At 47.5% G+C, this 25695-nt stretch overlaps 1 protein-coding gene across 3 annotated transcripts in view; it reads left to right on the top strand.

The window, feature by feature from the left end:
- Positions 1–25695, top strand: part of LOC134355354 (kin of IRRE-like protein 1) — a 152546-nt gene that overhangs the window by 24748 nt on the left and 102103 nt on the right. For 2 of the 3 annotated variants that reach the window (XM_063065118.1, XM_063065119.1), the window contains exon 2: positions 15469–15618. In XM_063065118.1, the coding sequence (XP_062921188.1) occupies positions 15469–15618 (150 nt within the window). Of the gene's footprint in view, positions 1–6941; positions 6959–15468; positions 15619–25695 lie in introns of all 3 variants that reach the window. The other variant, XM_063065120.1, reaches the window with a different exon arrangement.

Raw genomic sequence — 25695 nt, 5'->3', positions numbered from 1 at the left:
CTTCCCTGTAAGAGAGTCCACTGACCCAAAAATCTTGTGTTCTCTCTCCTACACCAACACCTTAGCCACGTATTAAACTGTATAATTTTCCTAGGTCTAGCCTCTCTAGTACATGGCACAGGTAGCAATATGAGACCAGAGGGAAGGCCAGGAGGCCCTGCCCTTTAACTTAGCACCTAACTCCCAGAACTCTCAATGCAGAACCTTGTCACTCATCCTACCTTTGTCATTGGTACCTACATGGACCACGACCTCTGGCTGTTCATCCTCCCACTAAAGACTCGATTCGAGATGTCCCGGGACCTGGCACCCAGGAGGCAACAAACCGTCCGGGAATCTTGTTCTTGCCCATAGAACCTCCTGTCCATTCCCCTGACAAACAAATCAGAGCGTGCCTCTCTCTGGCCTTCCCTCTGACTCACAGAGGGAGACACAGTACCAGAGACCTGACCACTGTGACTGTTAGGTCAACCCCCCCCCCCCCACCCTCCAAAATTATTCAAAGCAATTTACCTGTTGTTGAGGGAGATGGCCACGGGGGTATTGTGCAATTCACTCCCCAATCCCTTCCCCCTTCCTGACTGTCATTCAGTTTCCTGTGTCCTGTACCTTGGGTGTAACTACCTCCCTATAGGTCCAATCTATCACCCTTTCAGCCTCCTAAATGATCATGCAGTTCAATAGTTCATCCAGTTCCAGGTTCAACTCTTTAATGAGGATTGCTAGAAGCTGCAGCTGGATGCAATTCTTGTAGCTGTAGTGGTCAGGGACACTGGAGGTCTCCCTGCCTTCCTACATCCCACAAGAGGAGCATTCAACTATCCTGCCTGGCCTCTCTACTGTCTTAGCTGAGTATATGTAAAAAAGTGAAAGGAAAAAAAACTTAAGCTGGAGCTTTTCCTTTTCATTACTTCCTCTGACTGAAGCCTTGAAGAGCTAAAGCCTCAAGATCACCAGTCTGACTCTGTCCACTCAGACGACGGCCGCTGTGCTTACCCCGTCTTCCTTTAATTTGCCCTTGCTAATCAATCTCAAACATGGATTGGTTGCTGGTCAAAACTGTATTATGCTGCCGTGACTCTCTGCTCCCTTTTCTACTCAGGCAGTGGACCTGAGTGAAATCACCTCCTCTCTGGTTATTTCAAAAGGACTTGGACAGATTAAGAGAATGGCCAAGAGAATGGCAAATGAAATATAATGTTGGAAAATGCATGGCCATGCACTTTGGGAGTAGAAACAAATGTGCAGACTATTTTCTAAAAGGGAAGAAAATCCAAGAACCTGAGATGCAAAAGGACTTGGGAGTCCTCGTGCAGAATACACCAAAGGTTAACTTGCAGGTTGAGTCAGTGGTGAGGAAGGCAAATGCAATGTTAGCACTCATTTCAAGAGGTCTAGAATACAAGAGCATGGATGTGATGCTGAGGCTTTATAAGGCACTGCTGAGGCCTCACCTTTAGTATCTTGAACAGTTTGGGTTACTTATTGAAGAAAAGATGTGTTGCCATTGGAGAGAATTCAGATGAGGTTCCCAAGGATGATTCCAGGAATAAAAGGGTTATCATACAAGGAACTTTGATCACTCTGGGTCTGTATTCGCTGGAATTTAGAAGAATGAGGGGTGATCTCACTGAAAGCTTTCAAACTTTTAAAGGACCAGACAGAGTAGATGTGGAAAGGATGTTTCCAATAAAGGGGGAGTCTAGGACAAGAGGACACAGCCTTAGGATAGAGGGTTGTCTATTTAAAATAGAGATGCAGAAAAATTTCTTCAGTCAGAGGCTGGTGAATTTGTTACCACGGGCAGCTGTGGAGGCCTGGTACATGGGTGTATTTAAGGCAGAGCTTGATAAGTTCTTGATTGGACACGGCATCTATGGTTATGGGGAGAAGGCTGGGGAATAGGAATGAGGAGGGGAGAAAGAATCAGCCATGATTGAATGGCGGAGCAGCCTTGATAGGCCTAATGGCCTAATTTTGCTCCTATGTCTTATGATCTCTCATGGGTTGAGAGGGAGTTGGAGAGAGAGGGAGGGAGGGAGGAAGGTAGAGGGGTAGGGGTGGGGGAGTGGGGGAGAGGGGTTGAGGGGGACAAGGAGAGGGGAGGGTGAGGGGAGGGAGAGGGGGAGGGAGGGGAGGTGGTGAGGGAGGAGAAATGGGAGAGGGAGGAGAAATGGGGGAAGGGGAAATGGGGAGATGAGAGGTAGGAGTGGGGAGAGTGGGAGTAGGAAAGAGGAGGGGAGGGTGAGTGAGGGGGAGACGGGAGGAGAAAGAGAGGATGAGAGAGAGATAGAGGGTGGAGGAGAGAGAGGCAGAGGGTCAGGGAGGGAGGGAGGAAAGAGTTGGAGGGAGAAAGAGTTGGAGAAGGAGAGGGAGGGAGAGGGAGAGGACGGGGGAGAGGAGGGGAGGGAGAAGACAGAGGGAGAGGACGAGGGGGAGACAGTGGGAGGGGGTAGGGGAAAGGAAGGGAAGGGGGAGAGTGGGAGAGAGATTGGGGAGAGGCAGGATGAGGGAGAGGAGGGGAGAGGGAAAGGGAGGGGAGGGAGAAGAGAGTTGGAGAGGGAGAGGATGAGGAAGGGAGAGGACGAGGGAGGGGGAGGACGAGGGGAGATGGAGGGTGAGACAGTGGGAGAGAGGGTAGGGGAAAGGAAGGGAAGGGAGAGATTGGGGAGAGGGAGGATGAGGGAGTGAGAGCCAGAAAGAGCCTCATCTGGTGCTTAATTGGTCTATCTTAATCAAAGGAGATGATAAAATTCAGCAGAGTATTGAGATTTAGGTGCCATTTAACATTAAGTTAATTATGAATACTTGTGATGACAACACCTCTTCACTGTCAGTCACCAGCCTCTCCAATGTCTGATGTAGGCCATTTGGCCCATCTGGTCTGTTCTGGCTGTCATGCCATCAGTTCACTGTCCCCTTTGAGAGCCCCCCACCCCAGCAGCTTTCCTAGACCATCACCATCCACCCCTTACCCCCATGTACACTGTGTTCCCCTCACACCCCTCCCCAGAGTGCATTCTCATCCACAACCCTGGTCTTATTACACCACACCCCCCTCCACCTTCTCCACATTCTGTGCTCCCACAGGACCAGCCCAGCACTTTTAGTTCCACCGCTTCTCACTCCCTATCTTGGAATCACTTTCCACACCCTCCCCAGGTTCTGCATCTGTCCCCTCATTACCCCTCAGTACTACCCTGCAAGAGGGGGCTGGGTTGTTGGCTGTCACGGAAACTGAGGACACAACACTGAGGTGGAAGAGAAGCCGTGGTCTGAGTGCATGGGGCAGCGGGAATGAGGGGCTGATGCTTCATGCTTCTCATTCTCTGCTCAAGGCTTGTGTAGTGAGGAAGGGTTGGAGAGAGATGTGAACGCCTCCAGCAGTCTGATTCAGCCCAGAGGAATGAGGGCAATGTGTGTCAAGAGCTGATTCTCCCGAGGCAGCAGAACTAGGAAATATAAGCACATGGAGTCAATCTGTCTGTGAATATCAAACATTTCACACACTCCCTATACTCTGTCATCCCTCCTACCCACTCCCTCATCCCTCCTACCCACTCCCTCATCCCTCCGTCCCACTCCCTCATCCCTCCGTCCCACTCTCTTATCCCTCTGTCCCACTCCCTCAACTCTCCTACCCACTCCCTCATCCCTCCTACCCACCCCTCATCCCTCCTACCCACTCCCTCAACTCTCCTACCCACCCCCTCATCCCTCCGTCCCACTCCCTCATCCCTCTTTCCCACTCTCTTATCCCTCTGTCCCACTCCCTCAACTCTCCTACCCATCTCCTCATCCCTCCGTCCCACTCTCTTATCCCTCTGTCCCACTCCCTCAACTCTCCTACCCACTCCCTCATCCCTCTGTCCCAATCTCTTATCTCTCCTACCTACCCCCATCCCTCCTTCCCACCCTCTCTTCCCTCCTATTCACACCCTTAATCCTCCCTGCTCCCTCATAATTCTGTCCCAAACTTCATCACTCCTACTGACTCTCTCAGCCCTCCTATGCACTCCCACCCTACACCCACATCCCCTTATGTATTCCCACCAACTCCCTCATGCATCATTCCAAACCTCATTCCTCAGATCCCTCTCATCCCTCCAACGCACTCCCACCCACTCCCTCATGCATCCATCTGAACCTCATCCCACAGACCCCCCTCTTATCCCTCCTACCCATTCCCATCCACTCCCTCATGCATCATTCCAAACCTCATCCCTCAGACCCCTCTCTTATCCCTCCTACCCACTCCTACCCATTTGCTCATGCATCATTCCAAACCTTATCCCTCAGACCCCCTCCCTTACCCCTCCATCACACTCCCTCATACCTCGGGTTGGCTCCCCTCTCACTCTCCACTCCCTCCTTACACCCCCCCTTCTTCTCTCCCTACTCTCTCCTTCCACCCTCCTTTCCCTCTTCCTCCCCTCCCCTCTTGCTCTCACTCCCTTCCACTCCCTCCCCACGTTCTCCCCTTTCCTCCTTTTCCTCATTCCCTCCCCTCTCCCTCCCAATTCCCTCCCTCTCCCTCCCTACTCCCTTCCCTCTCCCTCCCCATTCCCTCACTGCTCCCTCCCCATTCCCACCCCACACCCGCACTACTCCCTCCCCACACCCTCAACTCTCCCTCCCCACTCCCCTCTCCCTGCCACCTCCCTCCACTTCCACCTTTCAGCCATTCCACTCCCTCCCCTCACCCTCCCCACTCCCTCCCCTCTTGCTCCCCTCCCCCTCCTCTCCCTCCCCTCTCCCTCCCCTCTCCCACCCCTCTCCCAATTTCCTCCCGTCTTGCTCCCTTCTCCCCAGACCCCGCTGTCCTCATTTCCTCTCCTCTCCGTCCCTTCTTCAACTCCACTAGCTCCCCTCTCCCTCCACTCTCGCCCCTCTCCCTCCACTCTCCCCATTCCCTCTCCTCTCTCCCTTTCCTCCATTCCACACCATCCACTTTCACTCTCCTCTCGCCTCTATCTCACCTCTCTCTTCCTCTCCACCCCCTTCCCTCCCCTCTCCCTCACCAATCCCTGCACCCTCCTCTCCACCTACCCTCTCCCTCCCCTCTCCCCACTCTCCAGACTGACCCCCTCTCTCCACTCCCTCTCCTCGCTATTCCCTCCACTCTATCCACTCCCTCCCCTCTCCTTTCTCTCTCCTTTCTCTCTCCTTTCTCTCTCCTTTCTCTCTCCTTTCCCTCTCCCTTCCCTCTCCCTTCCCTCTCCCTTCCCTCTCCCTTCCCTCTCCCTCCCCTCTCCCTCCCCTCTCCCTCCCCTCTCCTTTCTCTCCACCTATCCTCCCCCTCCCCCTTGCTCCCCTCACCCCCCGGCACTCTCCCTTGCAACTCCCTCTCTTTATCCTTCCCCACTCCCTCTGACTTCCTTTCATCTCCCTCCACCCTCCCTCCCCTCAACCTCCCCTCCCCTTTCCCTCACTTACATTCCCCTTCCCCTCCCCTCCCCACTCCCTTCCTCTCAACTCCCTCCCCCTTCCTACCACTTCACCTTCCCCTTTTGCCTCTCCATCCCCCTCCCTCCCCTCACCATTCCCACTCCCTCCCCTACCTCCCCTCTTCCTCCCCTCTCTCTCCTGCTTCCCTCCTTCCTCCCTGCCTCTCCTCCTTCCTCCCTGCCTCTCCTCCTTCCCTCCTCCCTCTCCTCCTTCCCCTCTCCACTCTCCCTCCACATTCCTTCCCTCTCCCTCCATACTCCATCCCCTCTTCTCCACTCTCACCTCTCTCCCTCTCAATTCCCACCCTTTATCCCTCCCCCTCCTCACTTCTTCCCCTCTCCCTCCACTCTCCCTCCCCTCTCCCCCTCCCTCCCCACTTCCTCCCCGCTCCCTCCCCTCCCCTTTCCCTTCCCTCCCCCTTCCTTCTCCTCTCCCTCTCCTCAACTCTCCCTCCCCTCACCCACCCTTCCTCTCCCCACACCCTCCCCTCTCCATCTCCTCTCCCCTTCCCTCACCTTCCCCTCTCCCTCCCCTTTCCCTCCCTACTTCCCTCTCCCACCTCACTCCCTACCCCTTCTCTTTGCACATCCTTCTCCTCTCCAAACCCACTCCCTCCCATTATCAAACCCTCCCTCCCTACCTGACGCTCCCCTACCCCGGGGAAAAGACTTTCCATCCACCTTCCCCCTACCCTGGAGAAGACTGTTCCCATCTACCTTCGCCCCTACCCTGAGGAAGATTGTTCACATCCACCTTCCCCCTACCCTGGGGAAGAGTGTTCCCAACCACCTTCTCCCCTACCCTGGGGAAGAGACTGTTTTCATCCACCTCCCCCCCTACCCTGGGGATGAGTTTTCCCATCCACCTTCCTCCCTACCCTGGGGAAGAGACCATTTTCATCCACCTCCCCCACTACCCTGGGGAACAGTGTTTCCATTCACCATCTCCCCTACCCTTGTGAAGACTGTTCCCATCCACCTTCCTCCCTACCCTGGGGAATAGTGTTCTCATCCACCTTCCCCCTACCCAGGGGAACAGTGTTCCCATCCACCTTCCTCCCTACCCTGGGGAACAGTGTTCCCATCCACCTTCTCCCCTACTCTGGGAATGAGTGTTCCCATCCACCTTCCCCCTACCCTGGGGAAGACTGTTCCTATCCACCTTCTCCCCTACCCTTGGGATGAGTGTTTTCATCCACCTTCTCCCCTACCCTGGGGAAGAGACTGTTCCCAACCACATTATCTGTGCCTCTCCATAATTTTAAATGCTTCTATAAGGTCACCTTTCAGTCTCCTACATACCAAGGAATCAAAACCTAGCCCATCAAATTTTTCCACTGTAGCTCAGGCCTTCTAGACCTGGCAGATCCTAATAAATATTTCTGTATTCTTTCCAGTCTTCCCATGTCTTTGCTATAACAGGGTGACCAAAACAGTACACTGTAATCAAAGTGTGGCCTCAGCAATGACTTATTCAATCACAACAAAATAGAGTATAGAACACAACTTCTGTATGCAATGTTTTTTGCAGTTTGGGAGATAGCAGGCAATGTAGGTCTCTGCACAGTTGAGGTACAAAGGGATTTTGAAATCGAAGTCTGTGGCTGCGCATTGTTAGGGTACGTGGTGCCGTGCTTGCCATGATTCTTAGAGGAATTGAGTTGAAGACTCAGGAACCTGTGTTGCAGCTTTATACCATCTATCTCTGGTTAGGCCACATCTGGAGCATTGTATTCAATTCTGGTCACCCCATTATAGGAAGAATGTGTAGGCTTTGGAGAGGGTGCAGAAGAGGTTTACCAGATGCTGCCTGGATTAGAGGTCATGTGTCTCTGAAGGTTGGGTTGTCTTCTCTTGAACAGCAGAAGCTGAGGGGAGATCTGGTAGAAGTTTAGATTATGAGAGGCACAGATGGAGTACGCAACATCTTTTTTCCACTAGATGGAATGCATTTAAGATGAGAGGGGCAGAAGTGTTGTTACACTGGGGGTGGTGGGTACCTGGAATGTGCTCTCTGGATGGTAGTGGAACAAATACTGGTCTTTGAGTGTTAGTGTTAAAGGCTCAAAGAATGGCACATGAATGGGTAGGGTCTGGAGGAATGTAAACAGAAGGGATTAGTTTAGTTGGGCATTGAATTACTTGTTGAATTAGTTCTGTGCCACATTGTGTGTCAAAGAGCCTGTTCCTCTGTTGTACTGTTCTGAGTTCTAATTCAAGAGTGATGCACTGGTGAGGTGAACAAGGAGGGGGGTAGCCAAAGGGAGACCTAACAGAAGGGTATAAAATTATAGGAATCATGGTGTGGATCTACCACCAGAATCTTTCTCCCGTCATCAGGTTGTTAAAAATGAGCATGTAGGTTGAAAAGATTGGCTTAAAGTGGATCTCAGGTTGATAAGAATGTGGGAGAAGTTAGAAGTATGAACACTGGATGAGTGTAAATGGGCATTTGAGTGTTGTTAGGCCGAATGATCACTTCTGTACTGTATCCTGCTATGACACAGAGAGTGGTTGATTTCTAGAACTGGCTGCCAGGGGAGTTGCTAGAGTCAGGTAGACACTGACATGGGTTATAGGCTTGCACAGTACTAATGTGGGTAAGTGGAATTGGTGTAGATTGGAGAAAGGAACAGCATGGACATTGTGGTTTGCAGGGCCTCTTTCTGTGTTTTATGATTCAAAAAGGACACACAGTCACCCGAGTCATAACTTCCAATGGGTATCTATTTACTGAGATTCAGCACAGAACGGGCCCTTCCAGACCCTTGAGCCACAGCACCCAGCAATCCCCCAATTTAATGCTAGCCTAATCACCGGATGATTTTACTGTGACTAATTAGTCTGCACACCGGTACATCTTTTCTCTGTGAGAGGAAACCCTCATGCTCACAGGGAGAATTTACAGACTCCTTTAATGCAGCGGTGGGAATTGAACCAGCATTGCCCGTACTGTAAAGCATTGTGCTAATCACAATACTACCATACTGACCTGTGAGGTCCCTTTTGGTGTTGCAATGAGGGGGGGTTTGTTGGCATTCGGTGGAGAGGGGAGAAGTGCTGGGGTCCCAAAACTCCTTGCCCATACCATCCTCCTTCCTCAGGGAAGGGGGAGGGGGAAGAGAAGGAGGGTAACTGTAGAGTGAGGAGTGCAGGGGCTCATCAATTATAGATTTGTGGCTTTCCAACAAGTGCAGGGGCCATTCAGTTTCTGTGGGTCAAGACTGAGCCCCTATCCCCATTACCTCAAAGTTTCCCTTCCAAAAATGGAGTGGCTATGTGAGACGGAAGGTTTAGATTGATCTTGGATTTGGTTGAAGGGTTGGTACAACATCAGTGATGCCCACAACATCATACTGATGAATGAGTTCATCAACCTTATTTCAAATGCTAATAATAATAATAATAGGCATCCGTTAGTCTCGTGAGACCATAGATTTGCGCCTTGGAAGGTTTCCAGGGTGCAGGCCTGGGTAGTATGGAAGAACGGCAGTTGCCCATGTTGCAAGTCTCCCCTCTCCATGCCACCGATGTTGTCCAAGGGAAGGGCACTAGGGCTGATACGGCTTGGCACTGGTGTCGTCACAGAGCAATGTGTGGTTAAGTGCCTTGCTCAAGGACACAACATGCTGCCTCAGCTGAGGCTCAAACTAGCACCTTCAGATCACTAGACCGTCGCCTTAACCACTTGTCCACCTTCAGTCCTCATTCCTCGCTGTTTTGAATTTTGTCTCTGTGGTACAATTTAACTCTTTGCTCTGTCTGCATTTGTACCTAATCACTGGCTTGTCCTTTCTTACATTCGTGTTACACCCATCATCTAGTTGTAAACCTGCTGGCTCATCCTCAGCTCTATCATACTGGTTCCCACTCTCCTGCCATATTAGCCACGTGCCAACTGTTGTTAAAAGGAAGCCAGAATCCCACAGGTGAGGCTGTTGGTCACTCTATGGAGCCGGTCCATCTTCAGAGCCCAGAGAGGTTCGGCAGTGAACTGGGTTCTTGCTGCAGCTTCCTCACTCACTGTTCATTGATGTTTGAAATCTGGCCATCCCGCTTCCCTATGGAGAACGGAAAGGTGGACTTTTGTGATCTCTCTCCCGACCGGGAGAGCTCCAGTCTGGCCCATCGTGCATTGGGAGCAGAGCTCAGAGATTTGCTCAGTCGGAGGAAGTTATGGCCACCACGGAGAGGGTGTTGCATCATCCTGCTGGAGCAAACAGAGCTCGGATTGTCTGTGAAGGTGTGTCAGGGCAATCCGTCAGCTGCTGACTATACCATTCAGTTTTGGGCTTTGGCTGAAGAGATTGGCTGGAACAGGGAGACCTTGGCCACTCTGTAATGCCATAAGACCATAAGACAAAGGAGCAGAAGTCGGCTATTCGGCCCATCGAGACTCCAAGGTGAACTAAAGGATGCCCTTGCCTTGAGAGAGCTGGTAGAGGGCTTAGAGGCTATGATTGATCAGTCCATCCACCTCAATAATTGCCTGGTGGATCAAGAGTGGGACTATCTCAAGATGTCAAAGAGGTCTAGCCCGAGCATGACCTCAATACATCGCAGTTCCAGTTCCTGACCACAGACAATGACCAGTCCATCTCCTCCTCAGGATCCTGTCGAGCCCATGCAAATTGGTTGCACAAGACTATCCACTGATGAGAAACCCTAGCATCAGAGTCAAAGTTGCTGCTATTACTGTGGGGAAGCAGGTCGGCTGCGGGCCAAATGGATGGCTGTCCACTTGGTTCCAGGGAGATTCTACAGCAGACATTGGCTTTGCAGATGAGGATAGAGGAACATGCAGAGAATATTTGTTTCTATATCATCAATTCTCCTCACAAAACCTGATCCTTGGGCACCCTTGGTTGCCCCAGCATAACCCTTCCATGAACTGGAAAGAAGGGAGGACCATTGCATAGTCCAGTCATTGCAAGAGGGTTTGTTTTCAGCTTAGAGTTCTGCCTATCAGGCTATCTCGAGAACAGCAGATGACGATGAGGCAGACTTTTGTTCAGGGTAATCTGGAGCCTTTGGGAGACCCAGTCCTGCCTCCAACAGTAGACAAGCCAGCTCCAGCCAACAGGACTGTGTAAGTCATGACCCTGTCTAGATAGGGATGTGCTAGAACTAGAGAGAGAGGGCCTCGAGTTCAGGAGCAAGCCAAGGAGGTGCCCTAGCAGTCTGAAACTCTAGCAGCTAAGCCTAAGGGATCCAGTTGCCAATTCCCATGTAAGGGAAAGGCTCCTAAATGTAGATCCTTCAAACCTGGTTCCAGGAGCACAAAGACCATTTGTCGCACATTGTTGCCGCTGTCTGAAGATACGCATGAGGAGTTGGACTCTGATTTTGTCTCTGTTTCAACTAAAGACTCCAGTGAAACTATGGATGAGATTCTGAGGTCTGCTGAATCACCCCTGCTACCTATGGAGCTTCAAGAGTCATCCTCAGAGTGAAGTTCAGGGGTGGAAGCAAGACCCAAGCTGGTCAAAATCCCTTCCGTCTACGAGGATTTGGAAGAGATCTTCAGCAAGGGAAAGGCCTTGACACTTCCACCTACCCAACCCTATGACTGTATATAGATCTACTGCCTGGTACTTGTCCTCCACAGGGTTGGTTGGACTCAGGCCCGGAGAGAAGTGGAGTACATAAAGGAGGCTCTTGCCATGGGATTCATTTGCCCCTCCACATTACCAGCCAATGCAGGTTTCCTCTTCATACAGGAAAAGGACGGGAGCCTGCGGCCATGCATTGATCATAGAGTGCTGAATTGCATAACGGCCAAAGAGCATTATCCCCTTCCACTCATGAATATTGCCTTTGTGATTCTCCAAGGGGTAAGAGTGTGTATATACTGGTCCGCATAAAGGACTGTGATGAGTGGAAGACCGCATTCAACACACTGAAAGGCCACTATGAGTACCTGGTCATGCCCTTTGAGTTTGCAAATGCATCAGTAATTTTGCAGGCCTTTATAAATTACATGAACTCCAGAAGTATGTCTTCATCTAAGATGATATCCTAATTTTCTGGAAGTCCATGAAGGATCATGTTATCTAATTCAGAGATATCTTAAAGAGGCTTCTAGATCATGAAGTTTATGACAAGCTGGCAAAATCTGAATTTCATGAAAACACTGTTTCATCTTTGGGTTTTATCACCTCAATTGGCAACCTCAAGATGGACCCTACTAAGACACAGGCACTAAGAGATTGGCCATAACCATCCAATATGCAACAAGTCCAATGATTCCTGGGATTTGCCAACTTTTACAGAAAATTCATCAAGAACTTTAGTGCAGTGATAGCTCAGCTGACAGCACTAAGAGATTCACAGGTCTTTTTGTTTGAACTACTGAAGTGAAGGTTTCTTTTGCAGAGCTCAAATAGCAGTTCATGACAGCTCCCATTTGGGTTTCACCTAACCCAGACATTCCCTTCATCATGGAGGTGGACGCTTTGGATGTCAGAGTGGGCGCAGTATTGTCTCAATGGACACTTTCGGACTATAAACTGCACATGTGTGCATTCTTCTCCAGGCGATTATCCCTGGCAGAGGTGAACTACGATATCAGAAGTAAAGACCTGCTTGCGGTCAAGTTGGCTTTGGAGGAATGGCATCACTGGCTTGAGAGGCCCAAGAATCCTTTTACTGTATGGAACCTATTTCACCTTAGAAACCTGGCTTACTTTCAGCAGGCCAAAAGCCTGAATTTCAGGCAGGCCAGGTGGTCTCCTTTCTTTAACTGCTTCAATGTCATCCTGACCTATTGACTAGGGTCAAAGAGACAGAAACTGGATGCCTTGTCTTAGCAGTTCGATGAACTCGAAAGAGAAGAGCAGCCTTCTCTTTTGCCCCAAGCTAAAAAGATCATGCCAATTTATCAGGGAATTGACACACTCATTCACAAGGCCCAGGCACAAGAAGAGATTCCCAAGAATAATCCTCCAGGTCATCTGTTTGTTCCAAATTCCATCAGGTCTCAGGTACTTCAATGAGGACGCATATCAAGAATGACCACTCTCCCAGGGATTGACAGGATCGCCAAGATCATCAGGAGAAGATACTGGTGTCCTGGATTGACAAGAGAGATCTGACAATACGTGCTGGCATGCGAGGTGTGTGTCTGGGACAAGGAACTCTACACCCAGTCTAAAGGAGTCCTTCGCCCTCTACACTCAGTCTAAAGGAGTCCTTCGCCCTCTACCTCTCCTGGACAGATCATGGGCATATATTTCCATGGACTTTGTTACGGGTCTTCCACCTTGCAAGGGGAAGACCGTCATCAAGGTAACTATATTTCATTTTTTGAAGGCCTGCAAATTAATTGCCTTGGACAAACTACCATCTGCAGTGGAGACAGCCGAGATTGTCCTGCATCAGGTCTTCAGGATCCATGGATTTCCAGTGGACATTGCGTTGGATCACTGTCCTCAATTCATGTCTCATTTTTGGCGGACATTCTGTACACTGATTGGGGCAACAGCGAGTCTTTCCTCTGGGTTTCACCTGCAGTATTTGGATAGACATGGATCGATTAAGGATAGTCAGCATGGCTTCATATGTGATAAGTCATGTCTAACCAATCTTACAGAGTTTTTTTCAAAGAGTTTACCAGGAAAGTGGATGAAGGCAAGGCAGTGGATGTTGTCTACATGGACTTTGGCATGGCACTTCACAAGGTCCTGCATGGGAGGTTGGTCAAGAAGATTCAGTCACTCGGCATTCAAGATGAGGTAATGAACTGGATTTGACATTGGCTTTATGGGAGAAGCCAGAGTGGTATTAGATGGTTATAGAGGCTGGTGTGCTGCAGCGATGGGTGCTGGGTCCTTTGTTGTTTGTTATCTGTATCAATGACCTGGATGATAATGTGGCTAACTGGGTCATCAGATTTTTGGATGACACCAAGATTGAGAGTGTAGTAGACAGTGAGGAAGGCTATCATGACTTGCAGAGGGATCTGCATCAGCTGAAAAAATGGGCTGAAAATGGCAGATGGAATTTAATGCAGACAAGTGCGCGGTGTCGCACTTTGGTAGGACCAACCAGGGTAGGTCTTACACAGTGAACGGTTGGGCACGGAGGGGTGTGGTAGAACAAAGGGATCTGGGAATACAGATCCATAATTCATTGAAAGTGGCGTCACATCATGATAAAGTTGTAAAGAAATCTTTTAGCATGTTGGCCTTCATAATTCAAAGTATCAAGTACAGAAGATGGGATGTGCTGTTGAAGTTGCATGAAACATTGATGAGGCCTAATTTGGATTATTTTGTTCAGTTTTAGTCACCTACCTATAGGAAAGATTAATTAAGGTTGAAAGAGTACAGAGAAAATTTACAAGGAGTTATAAGGAATAATTGAATAGGTTAGGACTTTATTCTATTCCTTGGAATGAAGAAGATTAAAGTGATGAGGTGATAAGGTGGATGGCAATTGTCATCACTAAAACTAGGGGTCATAGATTTAGGGTTAGAGGGGAAATATATAAAGGACCTGAGGGGCAACATTTTTTTACTCAGAGGATGGTAATTATGTAGAATGATCTGAGGGGCTGAGGGCAGAGGGAAAGGGAGCGGGGGGGAAGAGGGGGGGAGGGAGAGGAAGGGGCAGGAGTGAGAGAGAGAGGAGGAGAGAGAGGGCAGGGAGAGGAAGAGGGTGAGAGAGAGAGAGAGGTCTGAGGTGGAGGGAGTGAAGAGAGATGAGAGTGGAAGGCTGTGAGAAAATTAAAGAGAGGAGGGGGAAAGCAGAAAGCAAGAGGAGGATCAGAGAGAGGGGGAATGAAAGGGGGAGGTGACAGCGAGAAGGGATGGAATCAGAGAGAGAGAGAGGAAGAGAGCTGATCAGAAAAAGAGAAGAATCAGAAAAAAGAGCAAGAGGGGATGAGAGAAAGGGGAGTAGAGAATGGGAGATCAGAGTACAGGTTTGGGGAGGAGAGAGTGGTGAGACTGCAGGTTTCAGATACTGTTGCTCTTTGTGAAATCTCCATGATGGTACTGTGTTCAGTTTTTTCGCCTTCCTTGCTGCATCCTCTTGGACTGGTGGTGTTTAAAAATAGGAAGACTGCTCGAGGGCAGTGAGGAATGGCTTACAATGCAGAAGAAAGGCATTCCAAACTGCAAAGCAGCAAGTGCAGCAAGCAAAGACTGCACAAGCCTGCAGGGAGACTGAAAAGCCTTCTGAGAGTGGACGGGTGGAATAAAAGGCTCTCTGTTCAAATCCTTGCACTTACTGGGTCACTGAGAGAGGAGGAGTAGAGAAACAGAGACAAGGAAACAGGTGAGCAGAGAGAGAGAGAGAGAGAGAGAGAGAGAGAGAGAGAGAGAGGGAGAGAAGGATTGAGGGAGATGGAGATGAACAGTGAGAGGAAGAGAGACAAATAAAGGCACACTGACAGGGAAGAGCCGAGAAATTTGACACCGAGCAACAAGAGACAGAGACACAAAGAGAAAGAGAACGTGAGGATGGGGCAATACAGGGTGAGAAAAGAGAAAGAACAGATATAGAGAGGTTGACAGGTTCAGAATAACAAAAGGAGTTGGAGACACAGAAGAAGAAAAAGAGACAGACAGGAGGTGAGTGAATAAGAAGCAGGGATAGAAAACAAGGAGAGCCTTATGGAAAGGAAGAAAGTGTGAGATAGAAAGAGAGGGAGAGAGAGAAAAAGGGAGCAGAGGAAAAGCTAGGCATAGGGATGGCAGCAGGTAGCTATAAACAAGATTGAGTTTGACGGCAAACAAGGACCACAGAAAATAAATTAATTCAGCCAATTGATTTAAACATAGAAACATAGAAAACATAGAAGTGACTTAACTATTGGTCCCTCACTACTCACAGAAACCCACCACTTCTTCTCCTTAACTTTACCACTGCTCCCACAGGGTGGAGCTCTCACAGCCCCCTCAATACTAACCCTCACATCATTCCTCACTCACTGTTCCTCTATCACTCTCCTTCCCCATCACTGACCCTCTCTCACTGACACTGTGAAAGGTTTGTCCAGCTTGTGTTCTTTCCACAGTGAGCGGGTCACGAATCACCGAGCAGCCCCGAGATCAGGTTGTGGTGGCCGGAGACAGTGCCCTCCTCTCCTGTGCTGTTTTCAACTACTCTGGCATTGTCCAATGGACCAAGGATGGACTGGCACTCGGAATGGGAAATGGCCTACCAGGTAAAGAGTGCTAAAGTCAGGAGCTGACAGCACAGTTTAGAGGGAGCTTCACTCTGCGTCTGTCCTTTGTGAGTATGTGATGGGACAGTGTAGAGGGAGCTTCTCTCTATGTCTAACCCATGCTTTGGGAGCTTCACTCTGTGGCTAACCCATGCCCTGGGAATGTGTGACAGGACAGTGTAGAGGGAGCTTCTCTCTATGTCTAACCCATGCCCTGGGAGTGTGTGACAGGACAGTGTAGAGGGAGCTTCTCTCTATATCTGACCCGTGTCCTGGGAGTGTGTCACAGGACAGTGGAGCTTCACTCTGTGTCTAACCCGTGCCCTGTGAGCTTCTGATGGGACAGTGCAGAAGAAGCTTCAGTCTCATTCAAAGCCATGCACACTCAGGCAGAACACCCTCCCTGTCGAACCCTGTCAGGAGTTTGGATATTTCAATGAGAGCACTTTTCATTCTTCTAAGCTACAGAGGGGACAGTCCCAATCTGCTTCATCTCTCCTCATGTGACAAATGATCTTCCCCAAACCTGGAAATTGATCTGAGGAGCCTTCACTGCAGTCCCTCTGTCACATGTTGATTCTCCTTAGGAGGGGAGGTCAGACTATCCACAATAGAACACAGAACAGTAATGCAGAGGAACGGGTCCTCCTGCCCACCATGTTGTGCCTAACTAGTGAAGCTAGTAACTAAACCAATTCCTTCTACCTACAGAATGTTCATATCCCTCCATTTCTTGCACGTTCCTGTTTATTATCTTAGAAACTCTTAAACACCGTCTACTATCACTCCTGGCAAGTACATTCCAGGCACCCAGCACACTCTGTGCACAATAAACCTGCCCAGCACACCAATTTACCCCCCCACCCCCGCAACTCAACTACAGGGAAAAAGATACTGGCTCTATCTGTGCCTCTCATAATCTTATAAACCTTTAACAGGTCTCCCTTAGCCTCCACCGCACCAAAGAAAAGAACCTTCATTTGTCCAAACACTCCTTATAACACCAGCCCTCTTTTCCAGGCAGCATCCTAGTAAACCCCTTCTGCATCTTGTTGAAAGCCTCAGCATCCTTCCTGAAGTGGGGACCCGGAACTGAATGCAATACTACAGATGTGTTTTAACCGGAGTTTGATACAGTTATAACTTAAGTTTCTGAGCCTTGATGTCAAAGCCTCGACAAATAATGGCAAACATGTCATATGCCTTGTTTACCATCTTGTAAGCCTCTGCAGCCACTTTAAAAACCACGAGATTATAAGATGTACTGTACATAAAAGCAGAATAGGTCATTTTGCCCATTTAATCTCTTCCGCCATTTCATCATGGCTGATCCATTTCTCTCTCAACCCCATTCTCTTGCCTTCTCCCTGTAAACTTCCACGCCCTGATTAATCAAGAACCTATGAACCTCCACCTTCAGTACATGCAATGACCTGGCTCCACAGTCACCTGTGGCAACAGATTCCACAGATTCATCGCCTTCCGGCTGAAAACATTCCTCCTCGATTCTGTTCTAAATGGACTCTATACTGAGGTTGTGCCCTCTGGTCCTACACTCCCCATTATTAGAAACATCCTCTCCACATCCACTCCACCTAGGCCTTACGAAATCCCCCCTCATTCTTCTAAATTCCAGCGAGTCCAGTTCCGGAACCATCAAGTACTCCTCATCTGAGAAGTCTTTCATTTCTCGAATCGTTTTCATGAGCCCGCATTGAACCTGTTCCAATGTCAGCACATCCTCTCTCAGATAAGGGGCCCAAAACTGCTCGCAGTACTCCAAGTGAGGCCTCAGTAGTGCTTTATAATGTCTTGGCATTTCATCCCTGGTTTTATATTCAATTCTTCTTGAAATGAATGCTAATATTGCATTTGCCTTCCTCACCACTGACAACCTGCAAGTTGAAACCTTTAGGGAATTCTGCACAAGGGTTCCCAAGTCCCTTGTACCTCAGATTTTTGGTTGGAGAACAGTCTACACTTTTATTTCTTCTACAAAATTGCATGACCTTACACTTCCTGACACACTATTCCATCTGCTACTTCTCTGCCCATTCTCCTAAAATGTGTTATGTCCTTCTGCAGCCTCCCAGCTTCCTCAGCACTAGCTGCCTCTCCACCTAACTTTATATCATCTGCAAATATGGGCACAAAGTCATCACTTCCAGCATCCAAATCATTGGCATACACTGACACCCGCAGAATACCTCTAGTCAAAGGCACCCAAACAGAAAAGGGTCCTTCCAACTCCTTGTCTCTTGCCAATCAGTCAATACTTTATGCTTTTTAAATTCCCATTTGAATTGAGGCTTCCAGGGTCGACCATGGAAGATTATCCCAGCTGTCTATACATACAAGCCAAGGCAGTACAATATAGAGAGCAAGCTGTTGCCCATGTAGTAAGCTGTCTCTCTCTCCATGCATTTGAAGGGAAAGGTGGTTTGGCACCAGCACATCAAGGACATGTGGACATGTCTGTCGGAGTAGGGCTGCCTTAGGGACTCCAGCTCTGGATTTTTCACTCAGGGTTTACTCCCAAAGCCTTCCTCATGAATGTGTATAGCATCATGGCAGCAGAGGTTTGAGGTCAGCATTTTCCCTCTCCTAGGGGAGCCACCAACAACAGCTGACTAGGCCCATCTGCCTGAAGCGACGTGTATTAAGGAGCCAGGAATCTGACTTTGCCCTTTCTACTGTCAGCAGAAACATAGAAACACAGCAAACCTACAACACAATACAGGCCCTTCAGCCCACAAAGCTGTGCCGAACATGTCCTTACCTTAGAAATTACCTAGTGTTACCCAAAGCCCTCTATTTTTCGAAGCTCCATGTACCTATCCAGGAGTCTCTTAAAAAACCCCATCGTATCCGCCTCCACCAGTCGCCAGCAGCCTATTCCACGCATTCACCACTCTCTGCATAAAAAACCTACCCCGACATCTCCTCTGTACCTACTTCCAAGCAACTTACAACTGTGCCCTCTCATGCTAGCCATTTCAGCCCTGGGAAAAAGACTCTGACTATCCACACGATCAATGCCTCTCATCATCTTATACACCTCTATCAGGTCACCTCTCATCCTCCGTCGCTCCAAGGACAAAAGGCCGAGTTCACTCAACCTATTCTCATAAGGCATGTCCCTCAATCCAGGAAACATCCTTGTAAATCTCCTCTGCACCCTTTCTATAGTTTCCACATCATTCCTGTAGCGAGGCGCTAGAACTGAGCACAATACTCCAAGTGGGGTCTGACCAGGCTCCTATATAGCTGTAACATTACCTCTTGGTTCTTAAACTCCATCACACAGCCAATGATGAAGGCTATGCCTTCTTAACCACAGAGTCAACCTGCACAGAAGCTTTGAGTGTCCTATGGACTTGGACCACAAGATCCCTCTGATCCTCCACACTGCCAAGAGTCTTACCATTAATACTAAATTCTGCAATCATATTTGACCAACCAAAATGAACCACCTCACACTAATCTGGGTTGAACTCCATCTGCCACTTCTCAGCCCAGTTTTGCATCCTATCAATGTCCCGCTGTAACTTCTGACAGCCCTCCACACTATCCAGAACATCCCCAACCTTTGTGTCATCAGCAAATTTACTAACCCATCTCTCCACTTTCTCATCGAGGTCATTTATAAAAACCATGAAGAGTAGGGGTCCCAGAACAGATCCCTGAGGCACACCACTGGTCACTGACCTCCATGCAGAAGATGACCCATCTACAACCACTCTTTGCCTTCTGTGAGTAAGCTAATTCTGGATCCACAAAGCAATGTCCCCTTGGATCCCATTCCTCCTTACTTTCTCAATAAGCCTTGCATCGGGTACCTTATCTTGCTGAAAACTGTATACACTACATCTACTACTCTGCCCCCATCAATGTGTTTAGTCACATCCTCAAAAAATTCAATCAGGCTCATAAGGCACGACCTGCCTTTGACAAAGCCATGCTGAGTATTCCCAGTCATATTATGCCTCTCCAAATGTTCATAAATCCTGCCTTTCAGGATCTTTTCCATCAACTTACCAACCACTGAAGTAAGACTCACTGGTCTATAGATTCCTGGGCTATCTCTACTCCCTTTCTTGAATAAGGGAACGACATCTGCAACCTTCCAATCCTCTGGAACCTCTCCCGTCCCCATTGATGATGCAAAGATCATCACCAGAGGCTCAGCAGTTTCCTCCCTCACCTCCCACAGTAGCCTGGGGTACATCTTGTCCGGTCTCAGTGACTTATCCAACTCGATGCTTTCCAAAAACTCCAGCACATCCTCTTTCTTAATGTCTATATGCTCAAGCTTTTCAGTCTGCTGTATGTCATCCTTACAATCGCCAAGATGCTTTCCATAGTGAATACTGAAGCAAAGTACTCATTAAGTACCTATGCTATCTCCTCTTGTCCATACACGCTTTCCCACTGTCACATTTGATTGGTCCTATTCTCTCACGTCTTATCCTCTTGCTCTTCACATACTTGTAGAATGCCTTGGGTTTTCCTTAATCCTGTCTGCCAAGGCCTGCTCATGGCCCCTTCTGGCTCTCCTAATTTCATTCTTAAACTCCTTCCTGCTAGCTTATAATCTTCTAGATCTCTATCCTTACCTACCTTTTTGAACCTTTTGTGAGCTTTTCTTTTCTTCTTGACTAGGTTTACAACAGTCTTTGTACACCACGGTTCCTGTACCCTACCTTCCTTTCCCTGTCTCATTGGAACATACCTATGCAGAACACCATGCAAATATCCTCTGGACATTTGCCACATTTCTTCTGTATATTTCCCTGAGAACATCTGTTCACAATTTATGCTCCCAAGTTCCTGCTTGAAGGCCTCGTAATTCTCCTTACTCCAATTAAAAGCTTTCCTAACTTGTCTGTTCCTATCCCTCTCCAATGCTATGGTAAAGGAGATAGAATTGTGATCAGTAGTATCAGCTCTGCCAGGGTTAGTAGCTAAGCTACACATAAAAGCCAGAAGCTGGACTTGGTTGTTGGAGGCTAGTTGAGGCAAAAGCCATTGGGAGCATTTATTCCCATCACTACACCCATATATAACAGGCTTAAGGAACCCCTTTTAACCACTGTAATAGTGATACAGGTTTCCCCCGCTATCCAAAGTTAGAGCGTTCCTATGAAACGGTTTGTAAGCCGGAATGTAGTAAGGTGAATAAGCAATTACCGTTTATTAATATGGGAAAAATTTTTGAGTGTTCCCAGACCCAAAAAATAACCTACAAAATCATGCCAAATAACACATAAAACCTAAAATAACAGTAACATATAGTAAAAACAGGAATGATATGATAAATACATAGCCTATATAAAGTAGAAATACTTTTCTGCAGCACTGTCTAGTGCAGCGAAAATCTCACGGCAGCGCTCTCGGCAGAAACACGGCGCAAACTTTCTTGGCAGAAACACTCTCTCCAGTAACCTTTAAGCTATGGAGCTGCGAAATCATACCAAGTAACACATAAAAATACACAGCCTATATAAAGTAGAAATAATGTATGTACAGTGTAGTTTCACTTACCGGAATCGGGAAGACTCTAATAAACTGCAGTTTCGTCACAGTTAAACACTTGCTTATATGAATAACCACCCTCTGGAATTATTTTCTTCATTTCTGCTGGGAACTTTTCGGCAGCTTCAGTATCAGCCGAAGCACTCTCTCCAGTAAATGTTAAACCACGAAGCTGCTCTCGCCTCAGAAACCGATCAAACCACCCATGACTACCTTTAAATTCCACTTTCGCAACACTTTCATCGGCATCGTTCAGTGCTTTCTGTTTCAGCTTATTAAAAAGACTGACTGATTTCTCCTTAAGTATAAGAAAACTTAACGGAACACCATGCTTTGTACACTCATCAATCCACTCAAGCAATAGACTTTCCATTTTATCCATTACTGGATGCCGACTAAGAGAGACCACTTTGCTATGAGCAGAACCAACAGTAACATCGGCAGCTTTCAAAATTCTTTCTCTCTGCGTATAAATAGTGCGAATGGTGGACACAGGCAAGTTCAACGCACGGACAATGTCCTTACTTCGTTCACCACGATCGAAATGCTTAATTATGTCCAGTTTTACGCTAAGTATAACACCCTTATGAGCTCTTTTAGGCTTTTCCGATACCTTAGAACTCACTTGCTAACGAATGAACAAAATAAATCGAGGTAAAGCACATGTTTAAGCAATGGCGGCTAGAATGCAGTTCCGGGGGAGGAGCTTGGCTGTTCAGGCGTGCGCTGCCTTTTTTCATAACAGTGAAAGTACCTTCTGTTAGCGAAAACAAGTAACTAATGTAGGTCTTTTGTAACAGCGAGGTGTCGTAAAGCGGACGTTCGGAAAATGGGGACCACCTGTACATTTGACTTTAGCTTCTCTCTCTTAAAATGCATGATGAATTCTATTATATTATGATCACTGCCTCCTCAGGATTCATAGCGTCATAGAAACAGCACAGAAACAGGCCCTTCAGTCCATCTGACCTGGGCTGAATTATTTTAAGTGCCTACTCCCATCGACCTGCACCTGGACCAAAGCCCTCCATACACCTACTTCCATTTACCTATCCAAACTTCTCTTAACTATTCAAATCAAGCTTACATGCATGACCTGCACTGGCAGCTCATTCCACTCACTCATGACCCTCCGAATGAAGAAGTTTCTCTTCATGTTCCCTCTAAACTTTTCACCTTTTACACTTAACCTATGACCACTGATTGTAGTCCCACCCAACCTCAGTGGAAAAAGCCTGCTTGCATTTACCCTCTCTATATCCCTCATAATTTTGTATACCTCTTATCAAATCTCCTCTCAGTCTTCTGTGTTCCAAGGAAGACCTTGGTCAGACCCCACTTGGAGTACTGTGTTCAGTTCTGGTCACCTCACTAGAGGAAGGATGTGGATACTATAGAGAGACCAAAGAGGAGATTTACAAGGATGTTGCTTGGATTAGAGGGTGTACCTTATGAGAATAGGTTGAGTGTACTTGGCCTTTTCTCTTTGGAGTGATGGAGGATGAGAAGTGACCTGATCGAGGCGTATAAGATGATGAGGGGTATTGATCGTGTGGATAGCCGGAGGTTTTTTCCAAGGGCTGAAATGGCTAACCTAGTCAATCTTTCCTTATAACTCAGGTCCTCCAGACCTGGCCAGATCCTTCTAAATTTTCTCTGTACTTTTTAAATCTTATTTACATCTTTCCTGTAGGAAGGTGACCAAAATTGCACAGAATTCTCCAAATTAGGCCACACCGATGTCTTATAGAGCTCCAACATAGCATCCAATCTCCTGGACTCAATATTTGATTTATGAAGGCAATGTGCCAAAAGCTTTCTTTATGACCTTATCAAGCTGTGACACCACTTTCAATGAACCTATATTTCCAGATCCTTTTTGTTCTACTGCGCTACCCAATACCCTACTGTTCACTGTGTAAGATCTACCCTGGTTGTTCTTATCAAAATGCAACACCTCACACTTCTCTGCATTAAATTCCATCTGCCATTTTTCAGCCCATTTTGACAGCTGGTCCAGATCCTTCTGCAAGCCATGATAGCCTTCCACACAGTCCACTAAATTCCTGATCTTGGTGTCATTTGAGAATTTTCTGATCCAGACTGTTGGTACAGATGACAAACAACAATGGACCCAGCACCGATCCCTGCGGCACTCCACTAGTCACAGGCCTCCAGTAAGAGAGACAACCATCTATTATCATTCTCTGGCTTTTTCCACAAAGTCAATATCTAATCCAAATGGACCTGAAGACCATAAGACTTAGGAGCAGAACTGAGGCCATTTGATCCATTGAGTCTTCTCCACCATTCAATCATGGCTGATCCATTTTCCCTCTCCTCAACCCCACACCCCGGCTTTCTTCCTGTAACTTTTGATACCATGTCCAGTCAAGAACCTATGAGGCTCTGCCTTGAATAAACCCAATGACCCGGCCTCCACAGTTGCCTGTAAATCAGAATCAGGTTTATTATCACCGGCATGTGACGTGAAATTTGTTAACTTAGCAGCAGCAGTTCAATGCAATACATAATCTAGCCGAGAGAGAGAAAAAAATAAAATAAAACATAATAAATAAACGTAAATCAATTACATATAAAAATGAAAAAAAAAACAGAAATTATATTAAAAAAGTGAGGTAGTGTCCAAAGCTTCAAAGTCCATTCAGGAATCGGATGGCAGAGGGGAAGAAGCTGTTCCTGAATTGCTGAGTGTGCGCCTTCAGGCTTCTGTACCTCCTACCTAATGGTAACAGTGAGGAAAGGGCATGCCCTGGGTGCTGGAGGTCCTTAGTAATGGACGCTGCCTTCCTGAGACACCGCTCCCCAAAGGTGTCCTGGGTACTTTGTAGGCTAGTGCCCAAGTTCCATAAATTCACCACCATCTGGCTGAAGAAATTTCTCCGCACCTCTGTTTTAAATGGATACCTCTTTATCTTGAGGCTGGCCCTCTTGCCCTAGACTCTCCCATAATGGGAAATATCCTTTCCACATCTTCTCTGTCTAGGCCTTTCAACATTCAAAAGGTCTCAATGCGATCCCTCCTTGTCCTTCTAAATTCCAGTGAGTACAGACCCTGAGCTATCAAACGTTCCTCATATGATAACCCTTTCATTCCTGAAATTATCCTTGTGAACCTCCTCTGAACCCTCTCCAATGCCGTCACATCTTTTCTTATATGAGGAACTCAAAACTGTTCACAATACTCAAGGTGAGGCCTCACCTGTACCTCACCTGTACCTCACCAGTATCAACCAATGCTCTAACCATGCCAGTAACTTTCCTGTAATACCCTGGTCTGTTAACTTGGTAGGCAGCCACATGTGTGGCACCTCGTCAAAGACCTCTGAAAGTCCAAATATACAACATCCACAGCATCTCCTTAACCTGTCCTACTTGTAATTTCCTCGAAGAATTCTAACAGGTTTGTCAGGCAAGATTTTCCCTGAAGAAACAACGCTGACTTTGTCCTATCTTGTTTTGTGTCCATTCCATCGCCTCATCCTTAATAATTGACTCCAACATCTTCCATCCACTGAGGTCAGGCTAACTGGTCTAAAAGTTTCTTGCTGCTCCCTTCCTGCTTTCTTAAAGAGTGAAGTGAAATTTGCAATTTTCCAGTCCTCTAGCACCATGCCAGAGTCAAATGGTTTTTGAAAGATCATTACTAATGCCACTACAATCTGTACCGATATCTCTTTTAGAGCCTGAGGGTGGAGTTCCTCTGGTCTGGGTGACTATGGTACACTTAGGTCTTTCAGCTTTTTGAGCACCTTCTACCCCCTCACCACACTCACTTCTCTTCCCTCACACCCGCCAACACTTGGCACACTGCTTGTGTCTTCCACAGTGAAGACTGATGCAAAATACTCATTTAGTTCACCTGCCATCTCCTTGGCCCCATTATTATTTCTCCAGTCTCATTTTCTAGCAGTCCTATATCCATTCATCTCTTTTTTATTTTTTTACATACTCAAAAAGGTATTACTATCCACTTTGATATTGTTTGCTAGCTCGCTTTCATATTTCATCTTTTCCCTCCTAATGATTCTTTTAGTTGCTCTCTGTAGGTTTTTAAAAGCTTTCCAAACCTCTATCTTGCTGCTGATTTTTGCTTTGTTGTGTGCCCTCTCTTTTGCTTTAACATTAGCTTTGACTTCCTTTGTCAGCCACAGTTGTACTATTTTGCCAATTGAGTATTTCTTTGATTTTGGAATACATTTATCCTGCATCTTCTTCATTTTTCCCAAAAACTCACACCATTGCTGCTCTACTGTCATCTCTGCAAGTATCTCCTTCCAATTTACCGCTGGTAGATTGGTCAATTCTGCTTGGCCAACTCCTCTCTCATACCACCAAAATTTCCTTTTCTCCACTGAAATACCACGACATCAGACTCCCTATCAAATTTGAAGATGAATTCAATCATACTGTGATCACAGTCTCTAAAGTGTTCTTTTACCATAAGCTCTCTAATCACCTCCAGTTCATTACATAACATCAATCCAGTATAGCTGATCTCCTAGGAGGGTCAATGACAAC

The sequence above is a fragment of the Mobula hypostoma genome, chromosome 13 (genome assembly GCF_963921235.1).
Source record: "Mobula hypostoma chromosome 13, sMobHyp1.1, whole genome shotgun sequence".
Taxonomy (NCBI): domain Eukaryota; kingdom Metazoa; phylum Chordata; class Chondrichthyes; order Myliobatiformes; family Myliobatidae; genus Mobula; species Mobula hypostoma.
Note: the sequence above shows the minus strand (reverse complement) of the source record. Positions and strands in the feature narration are given on the sequence as shown.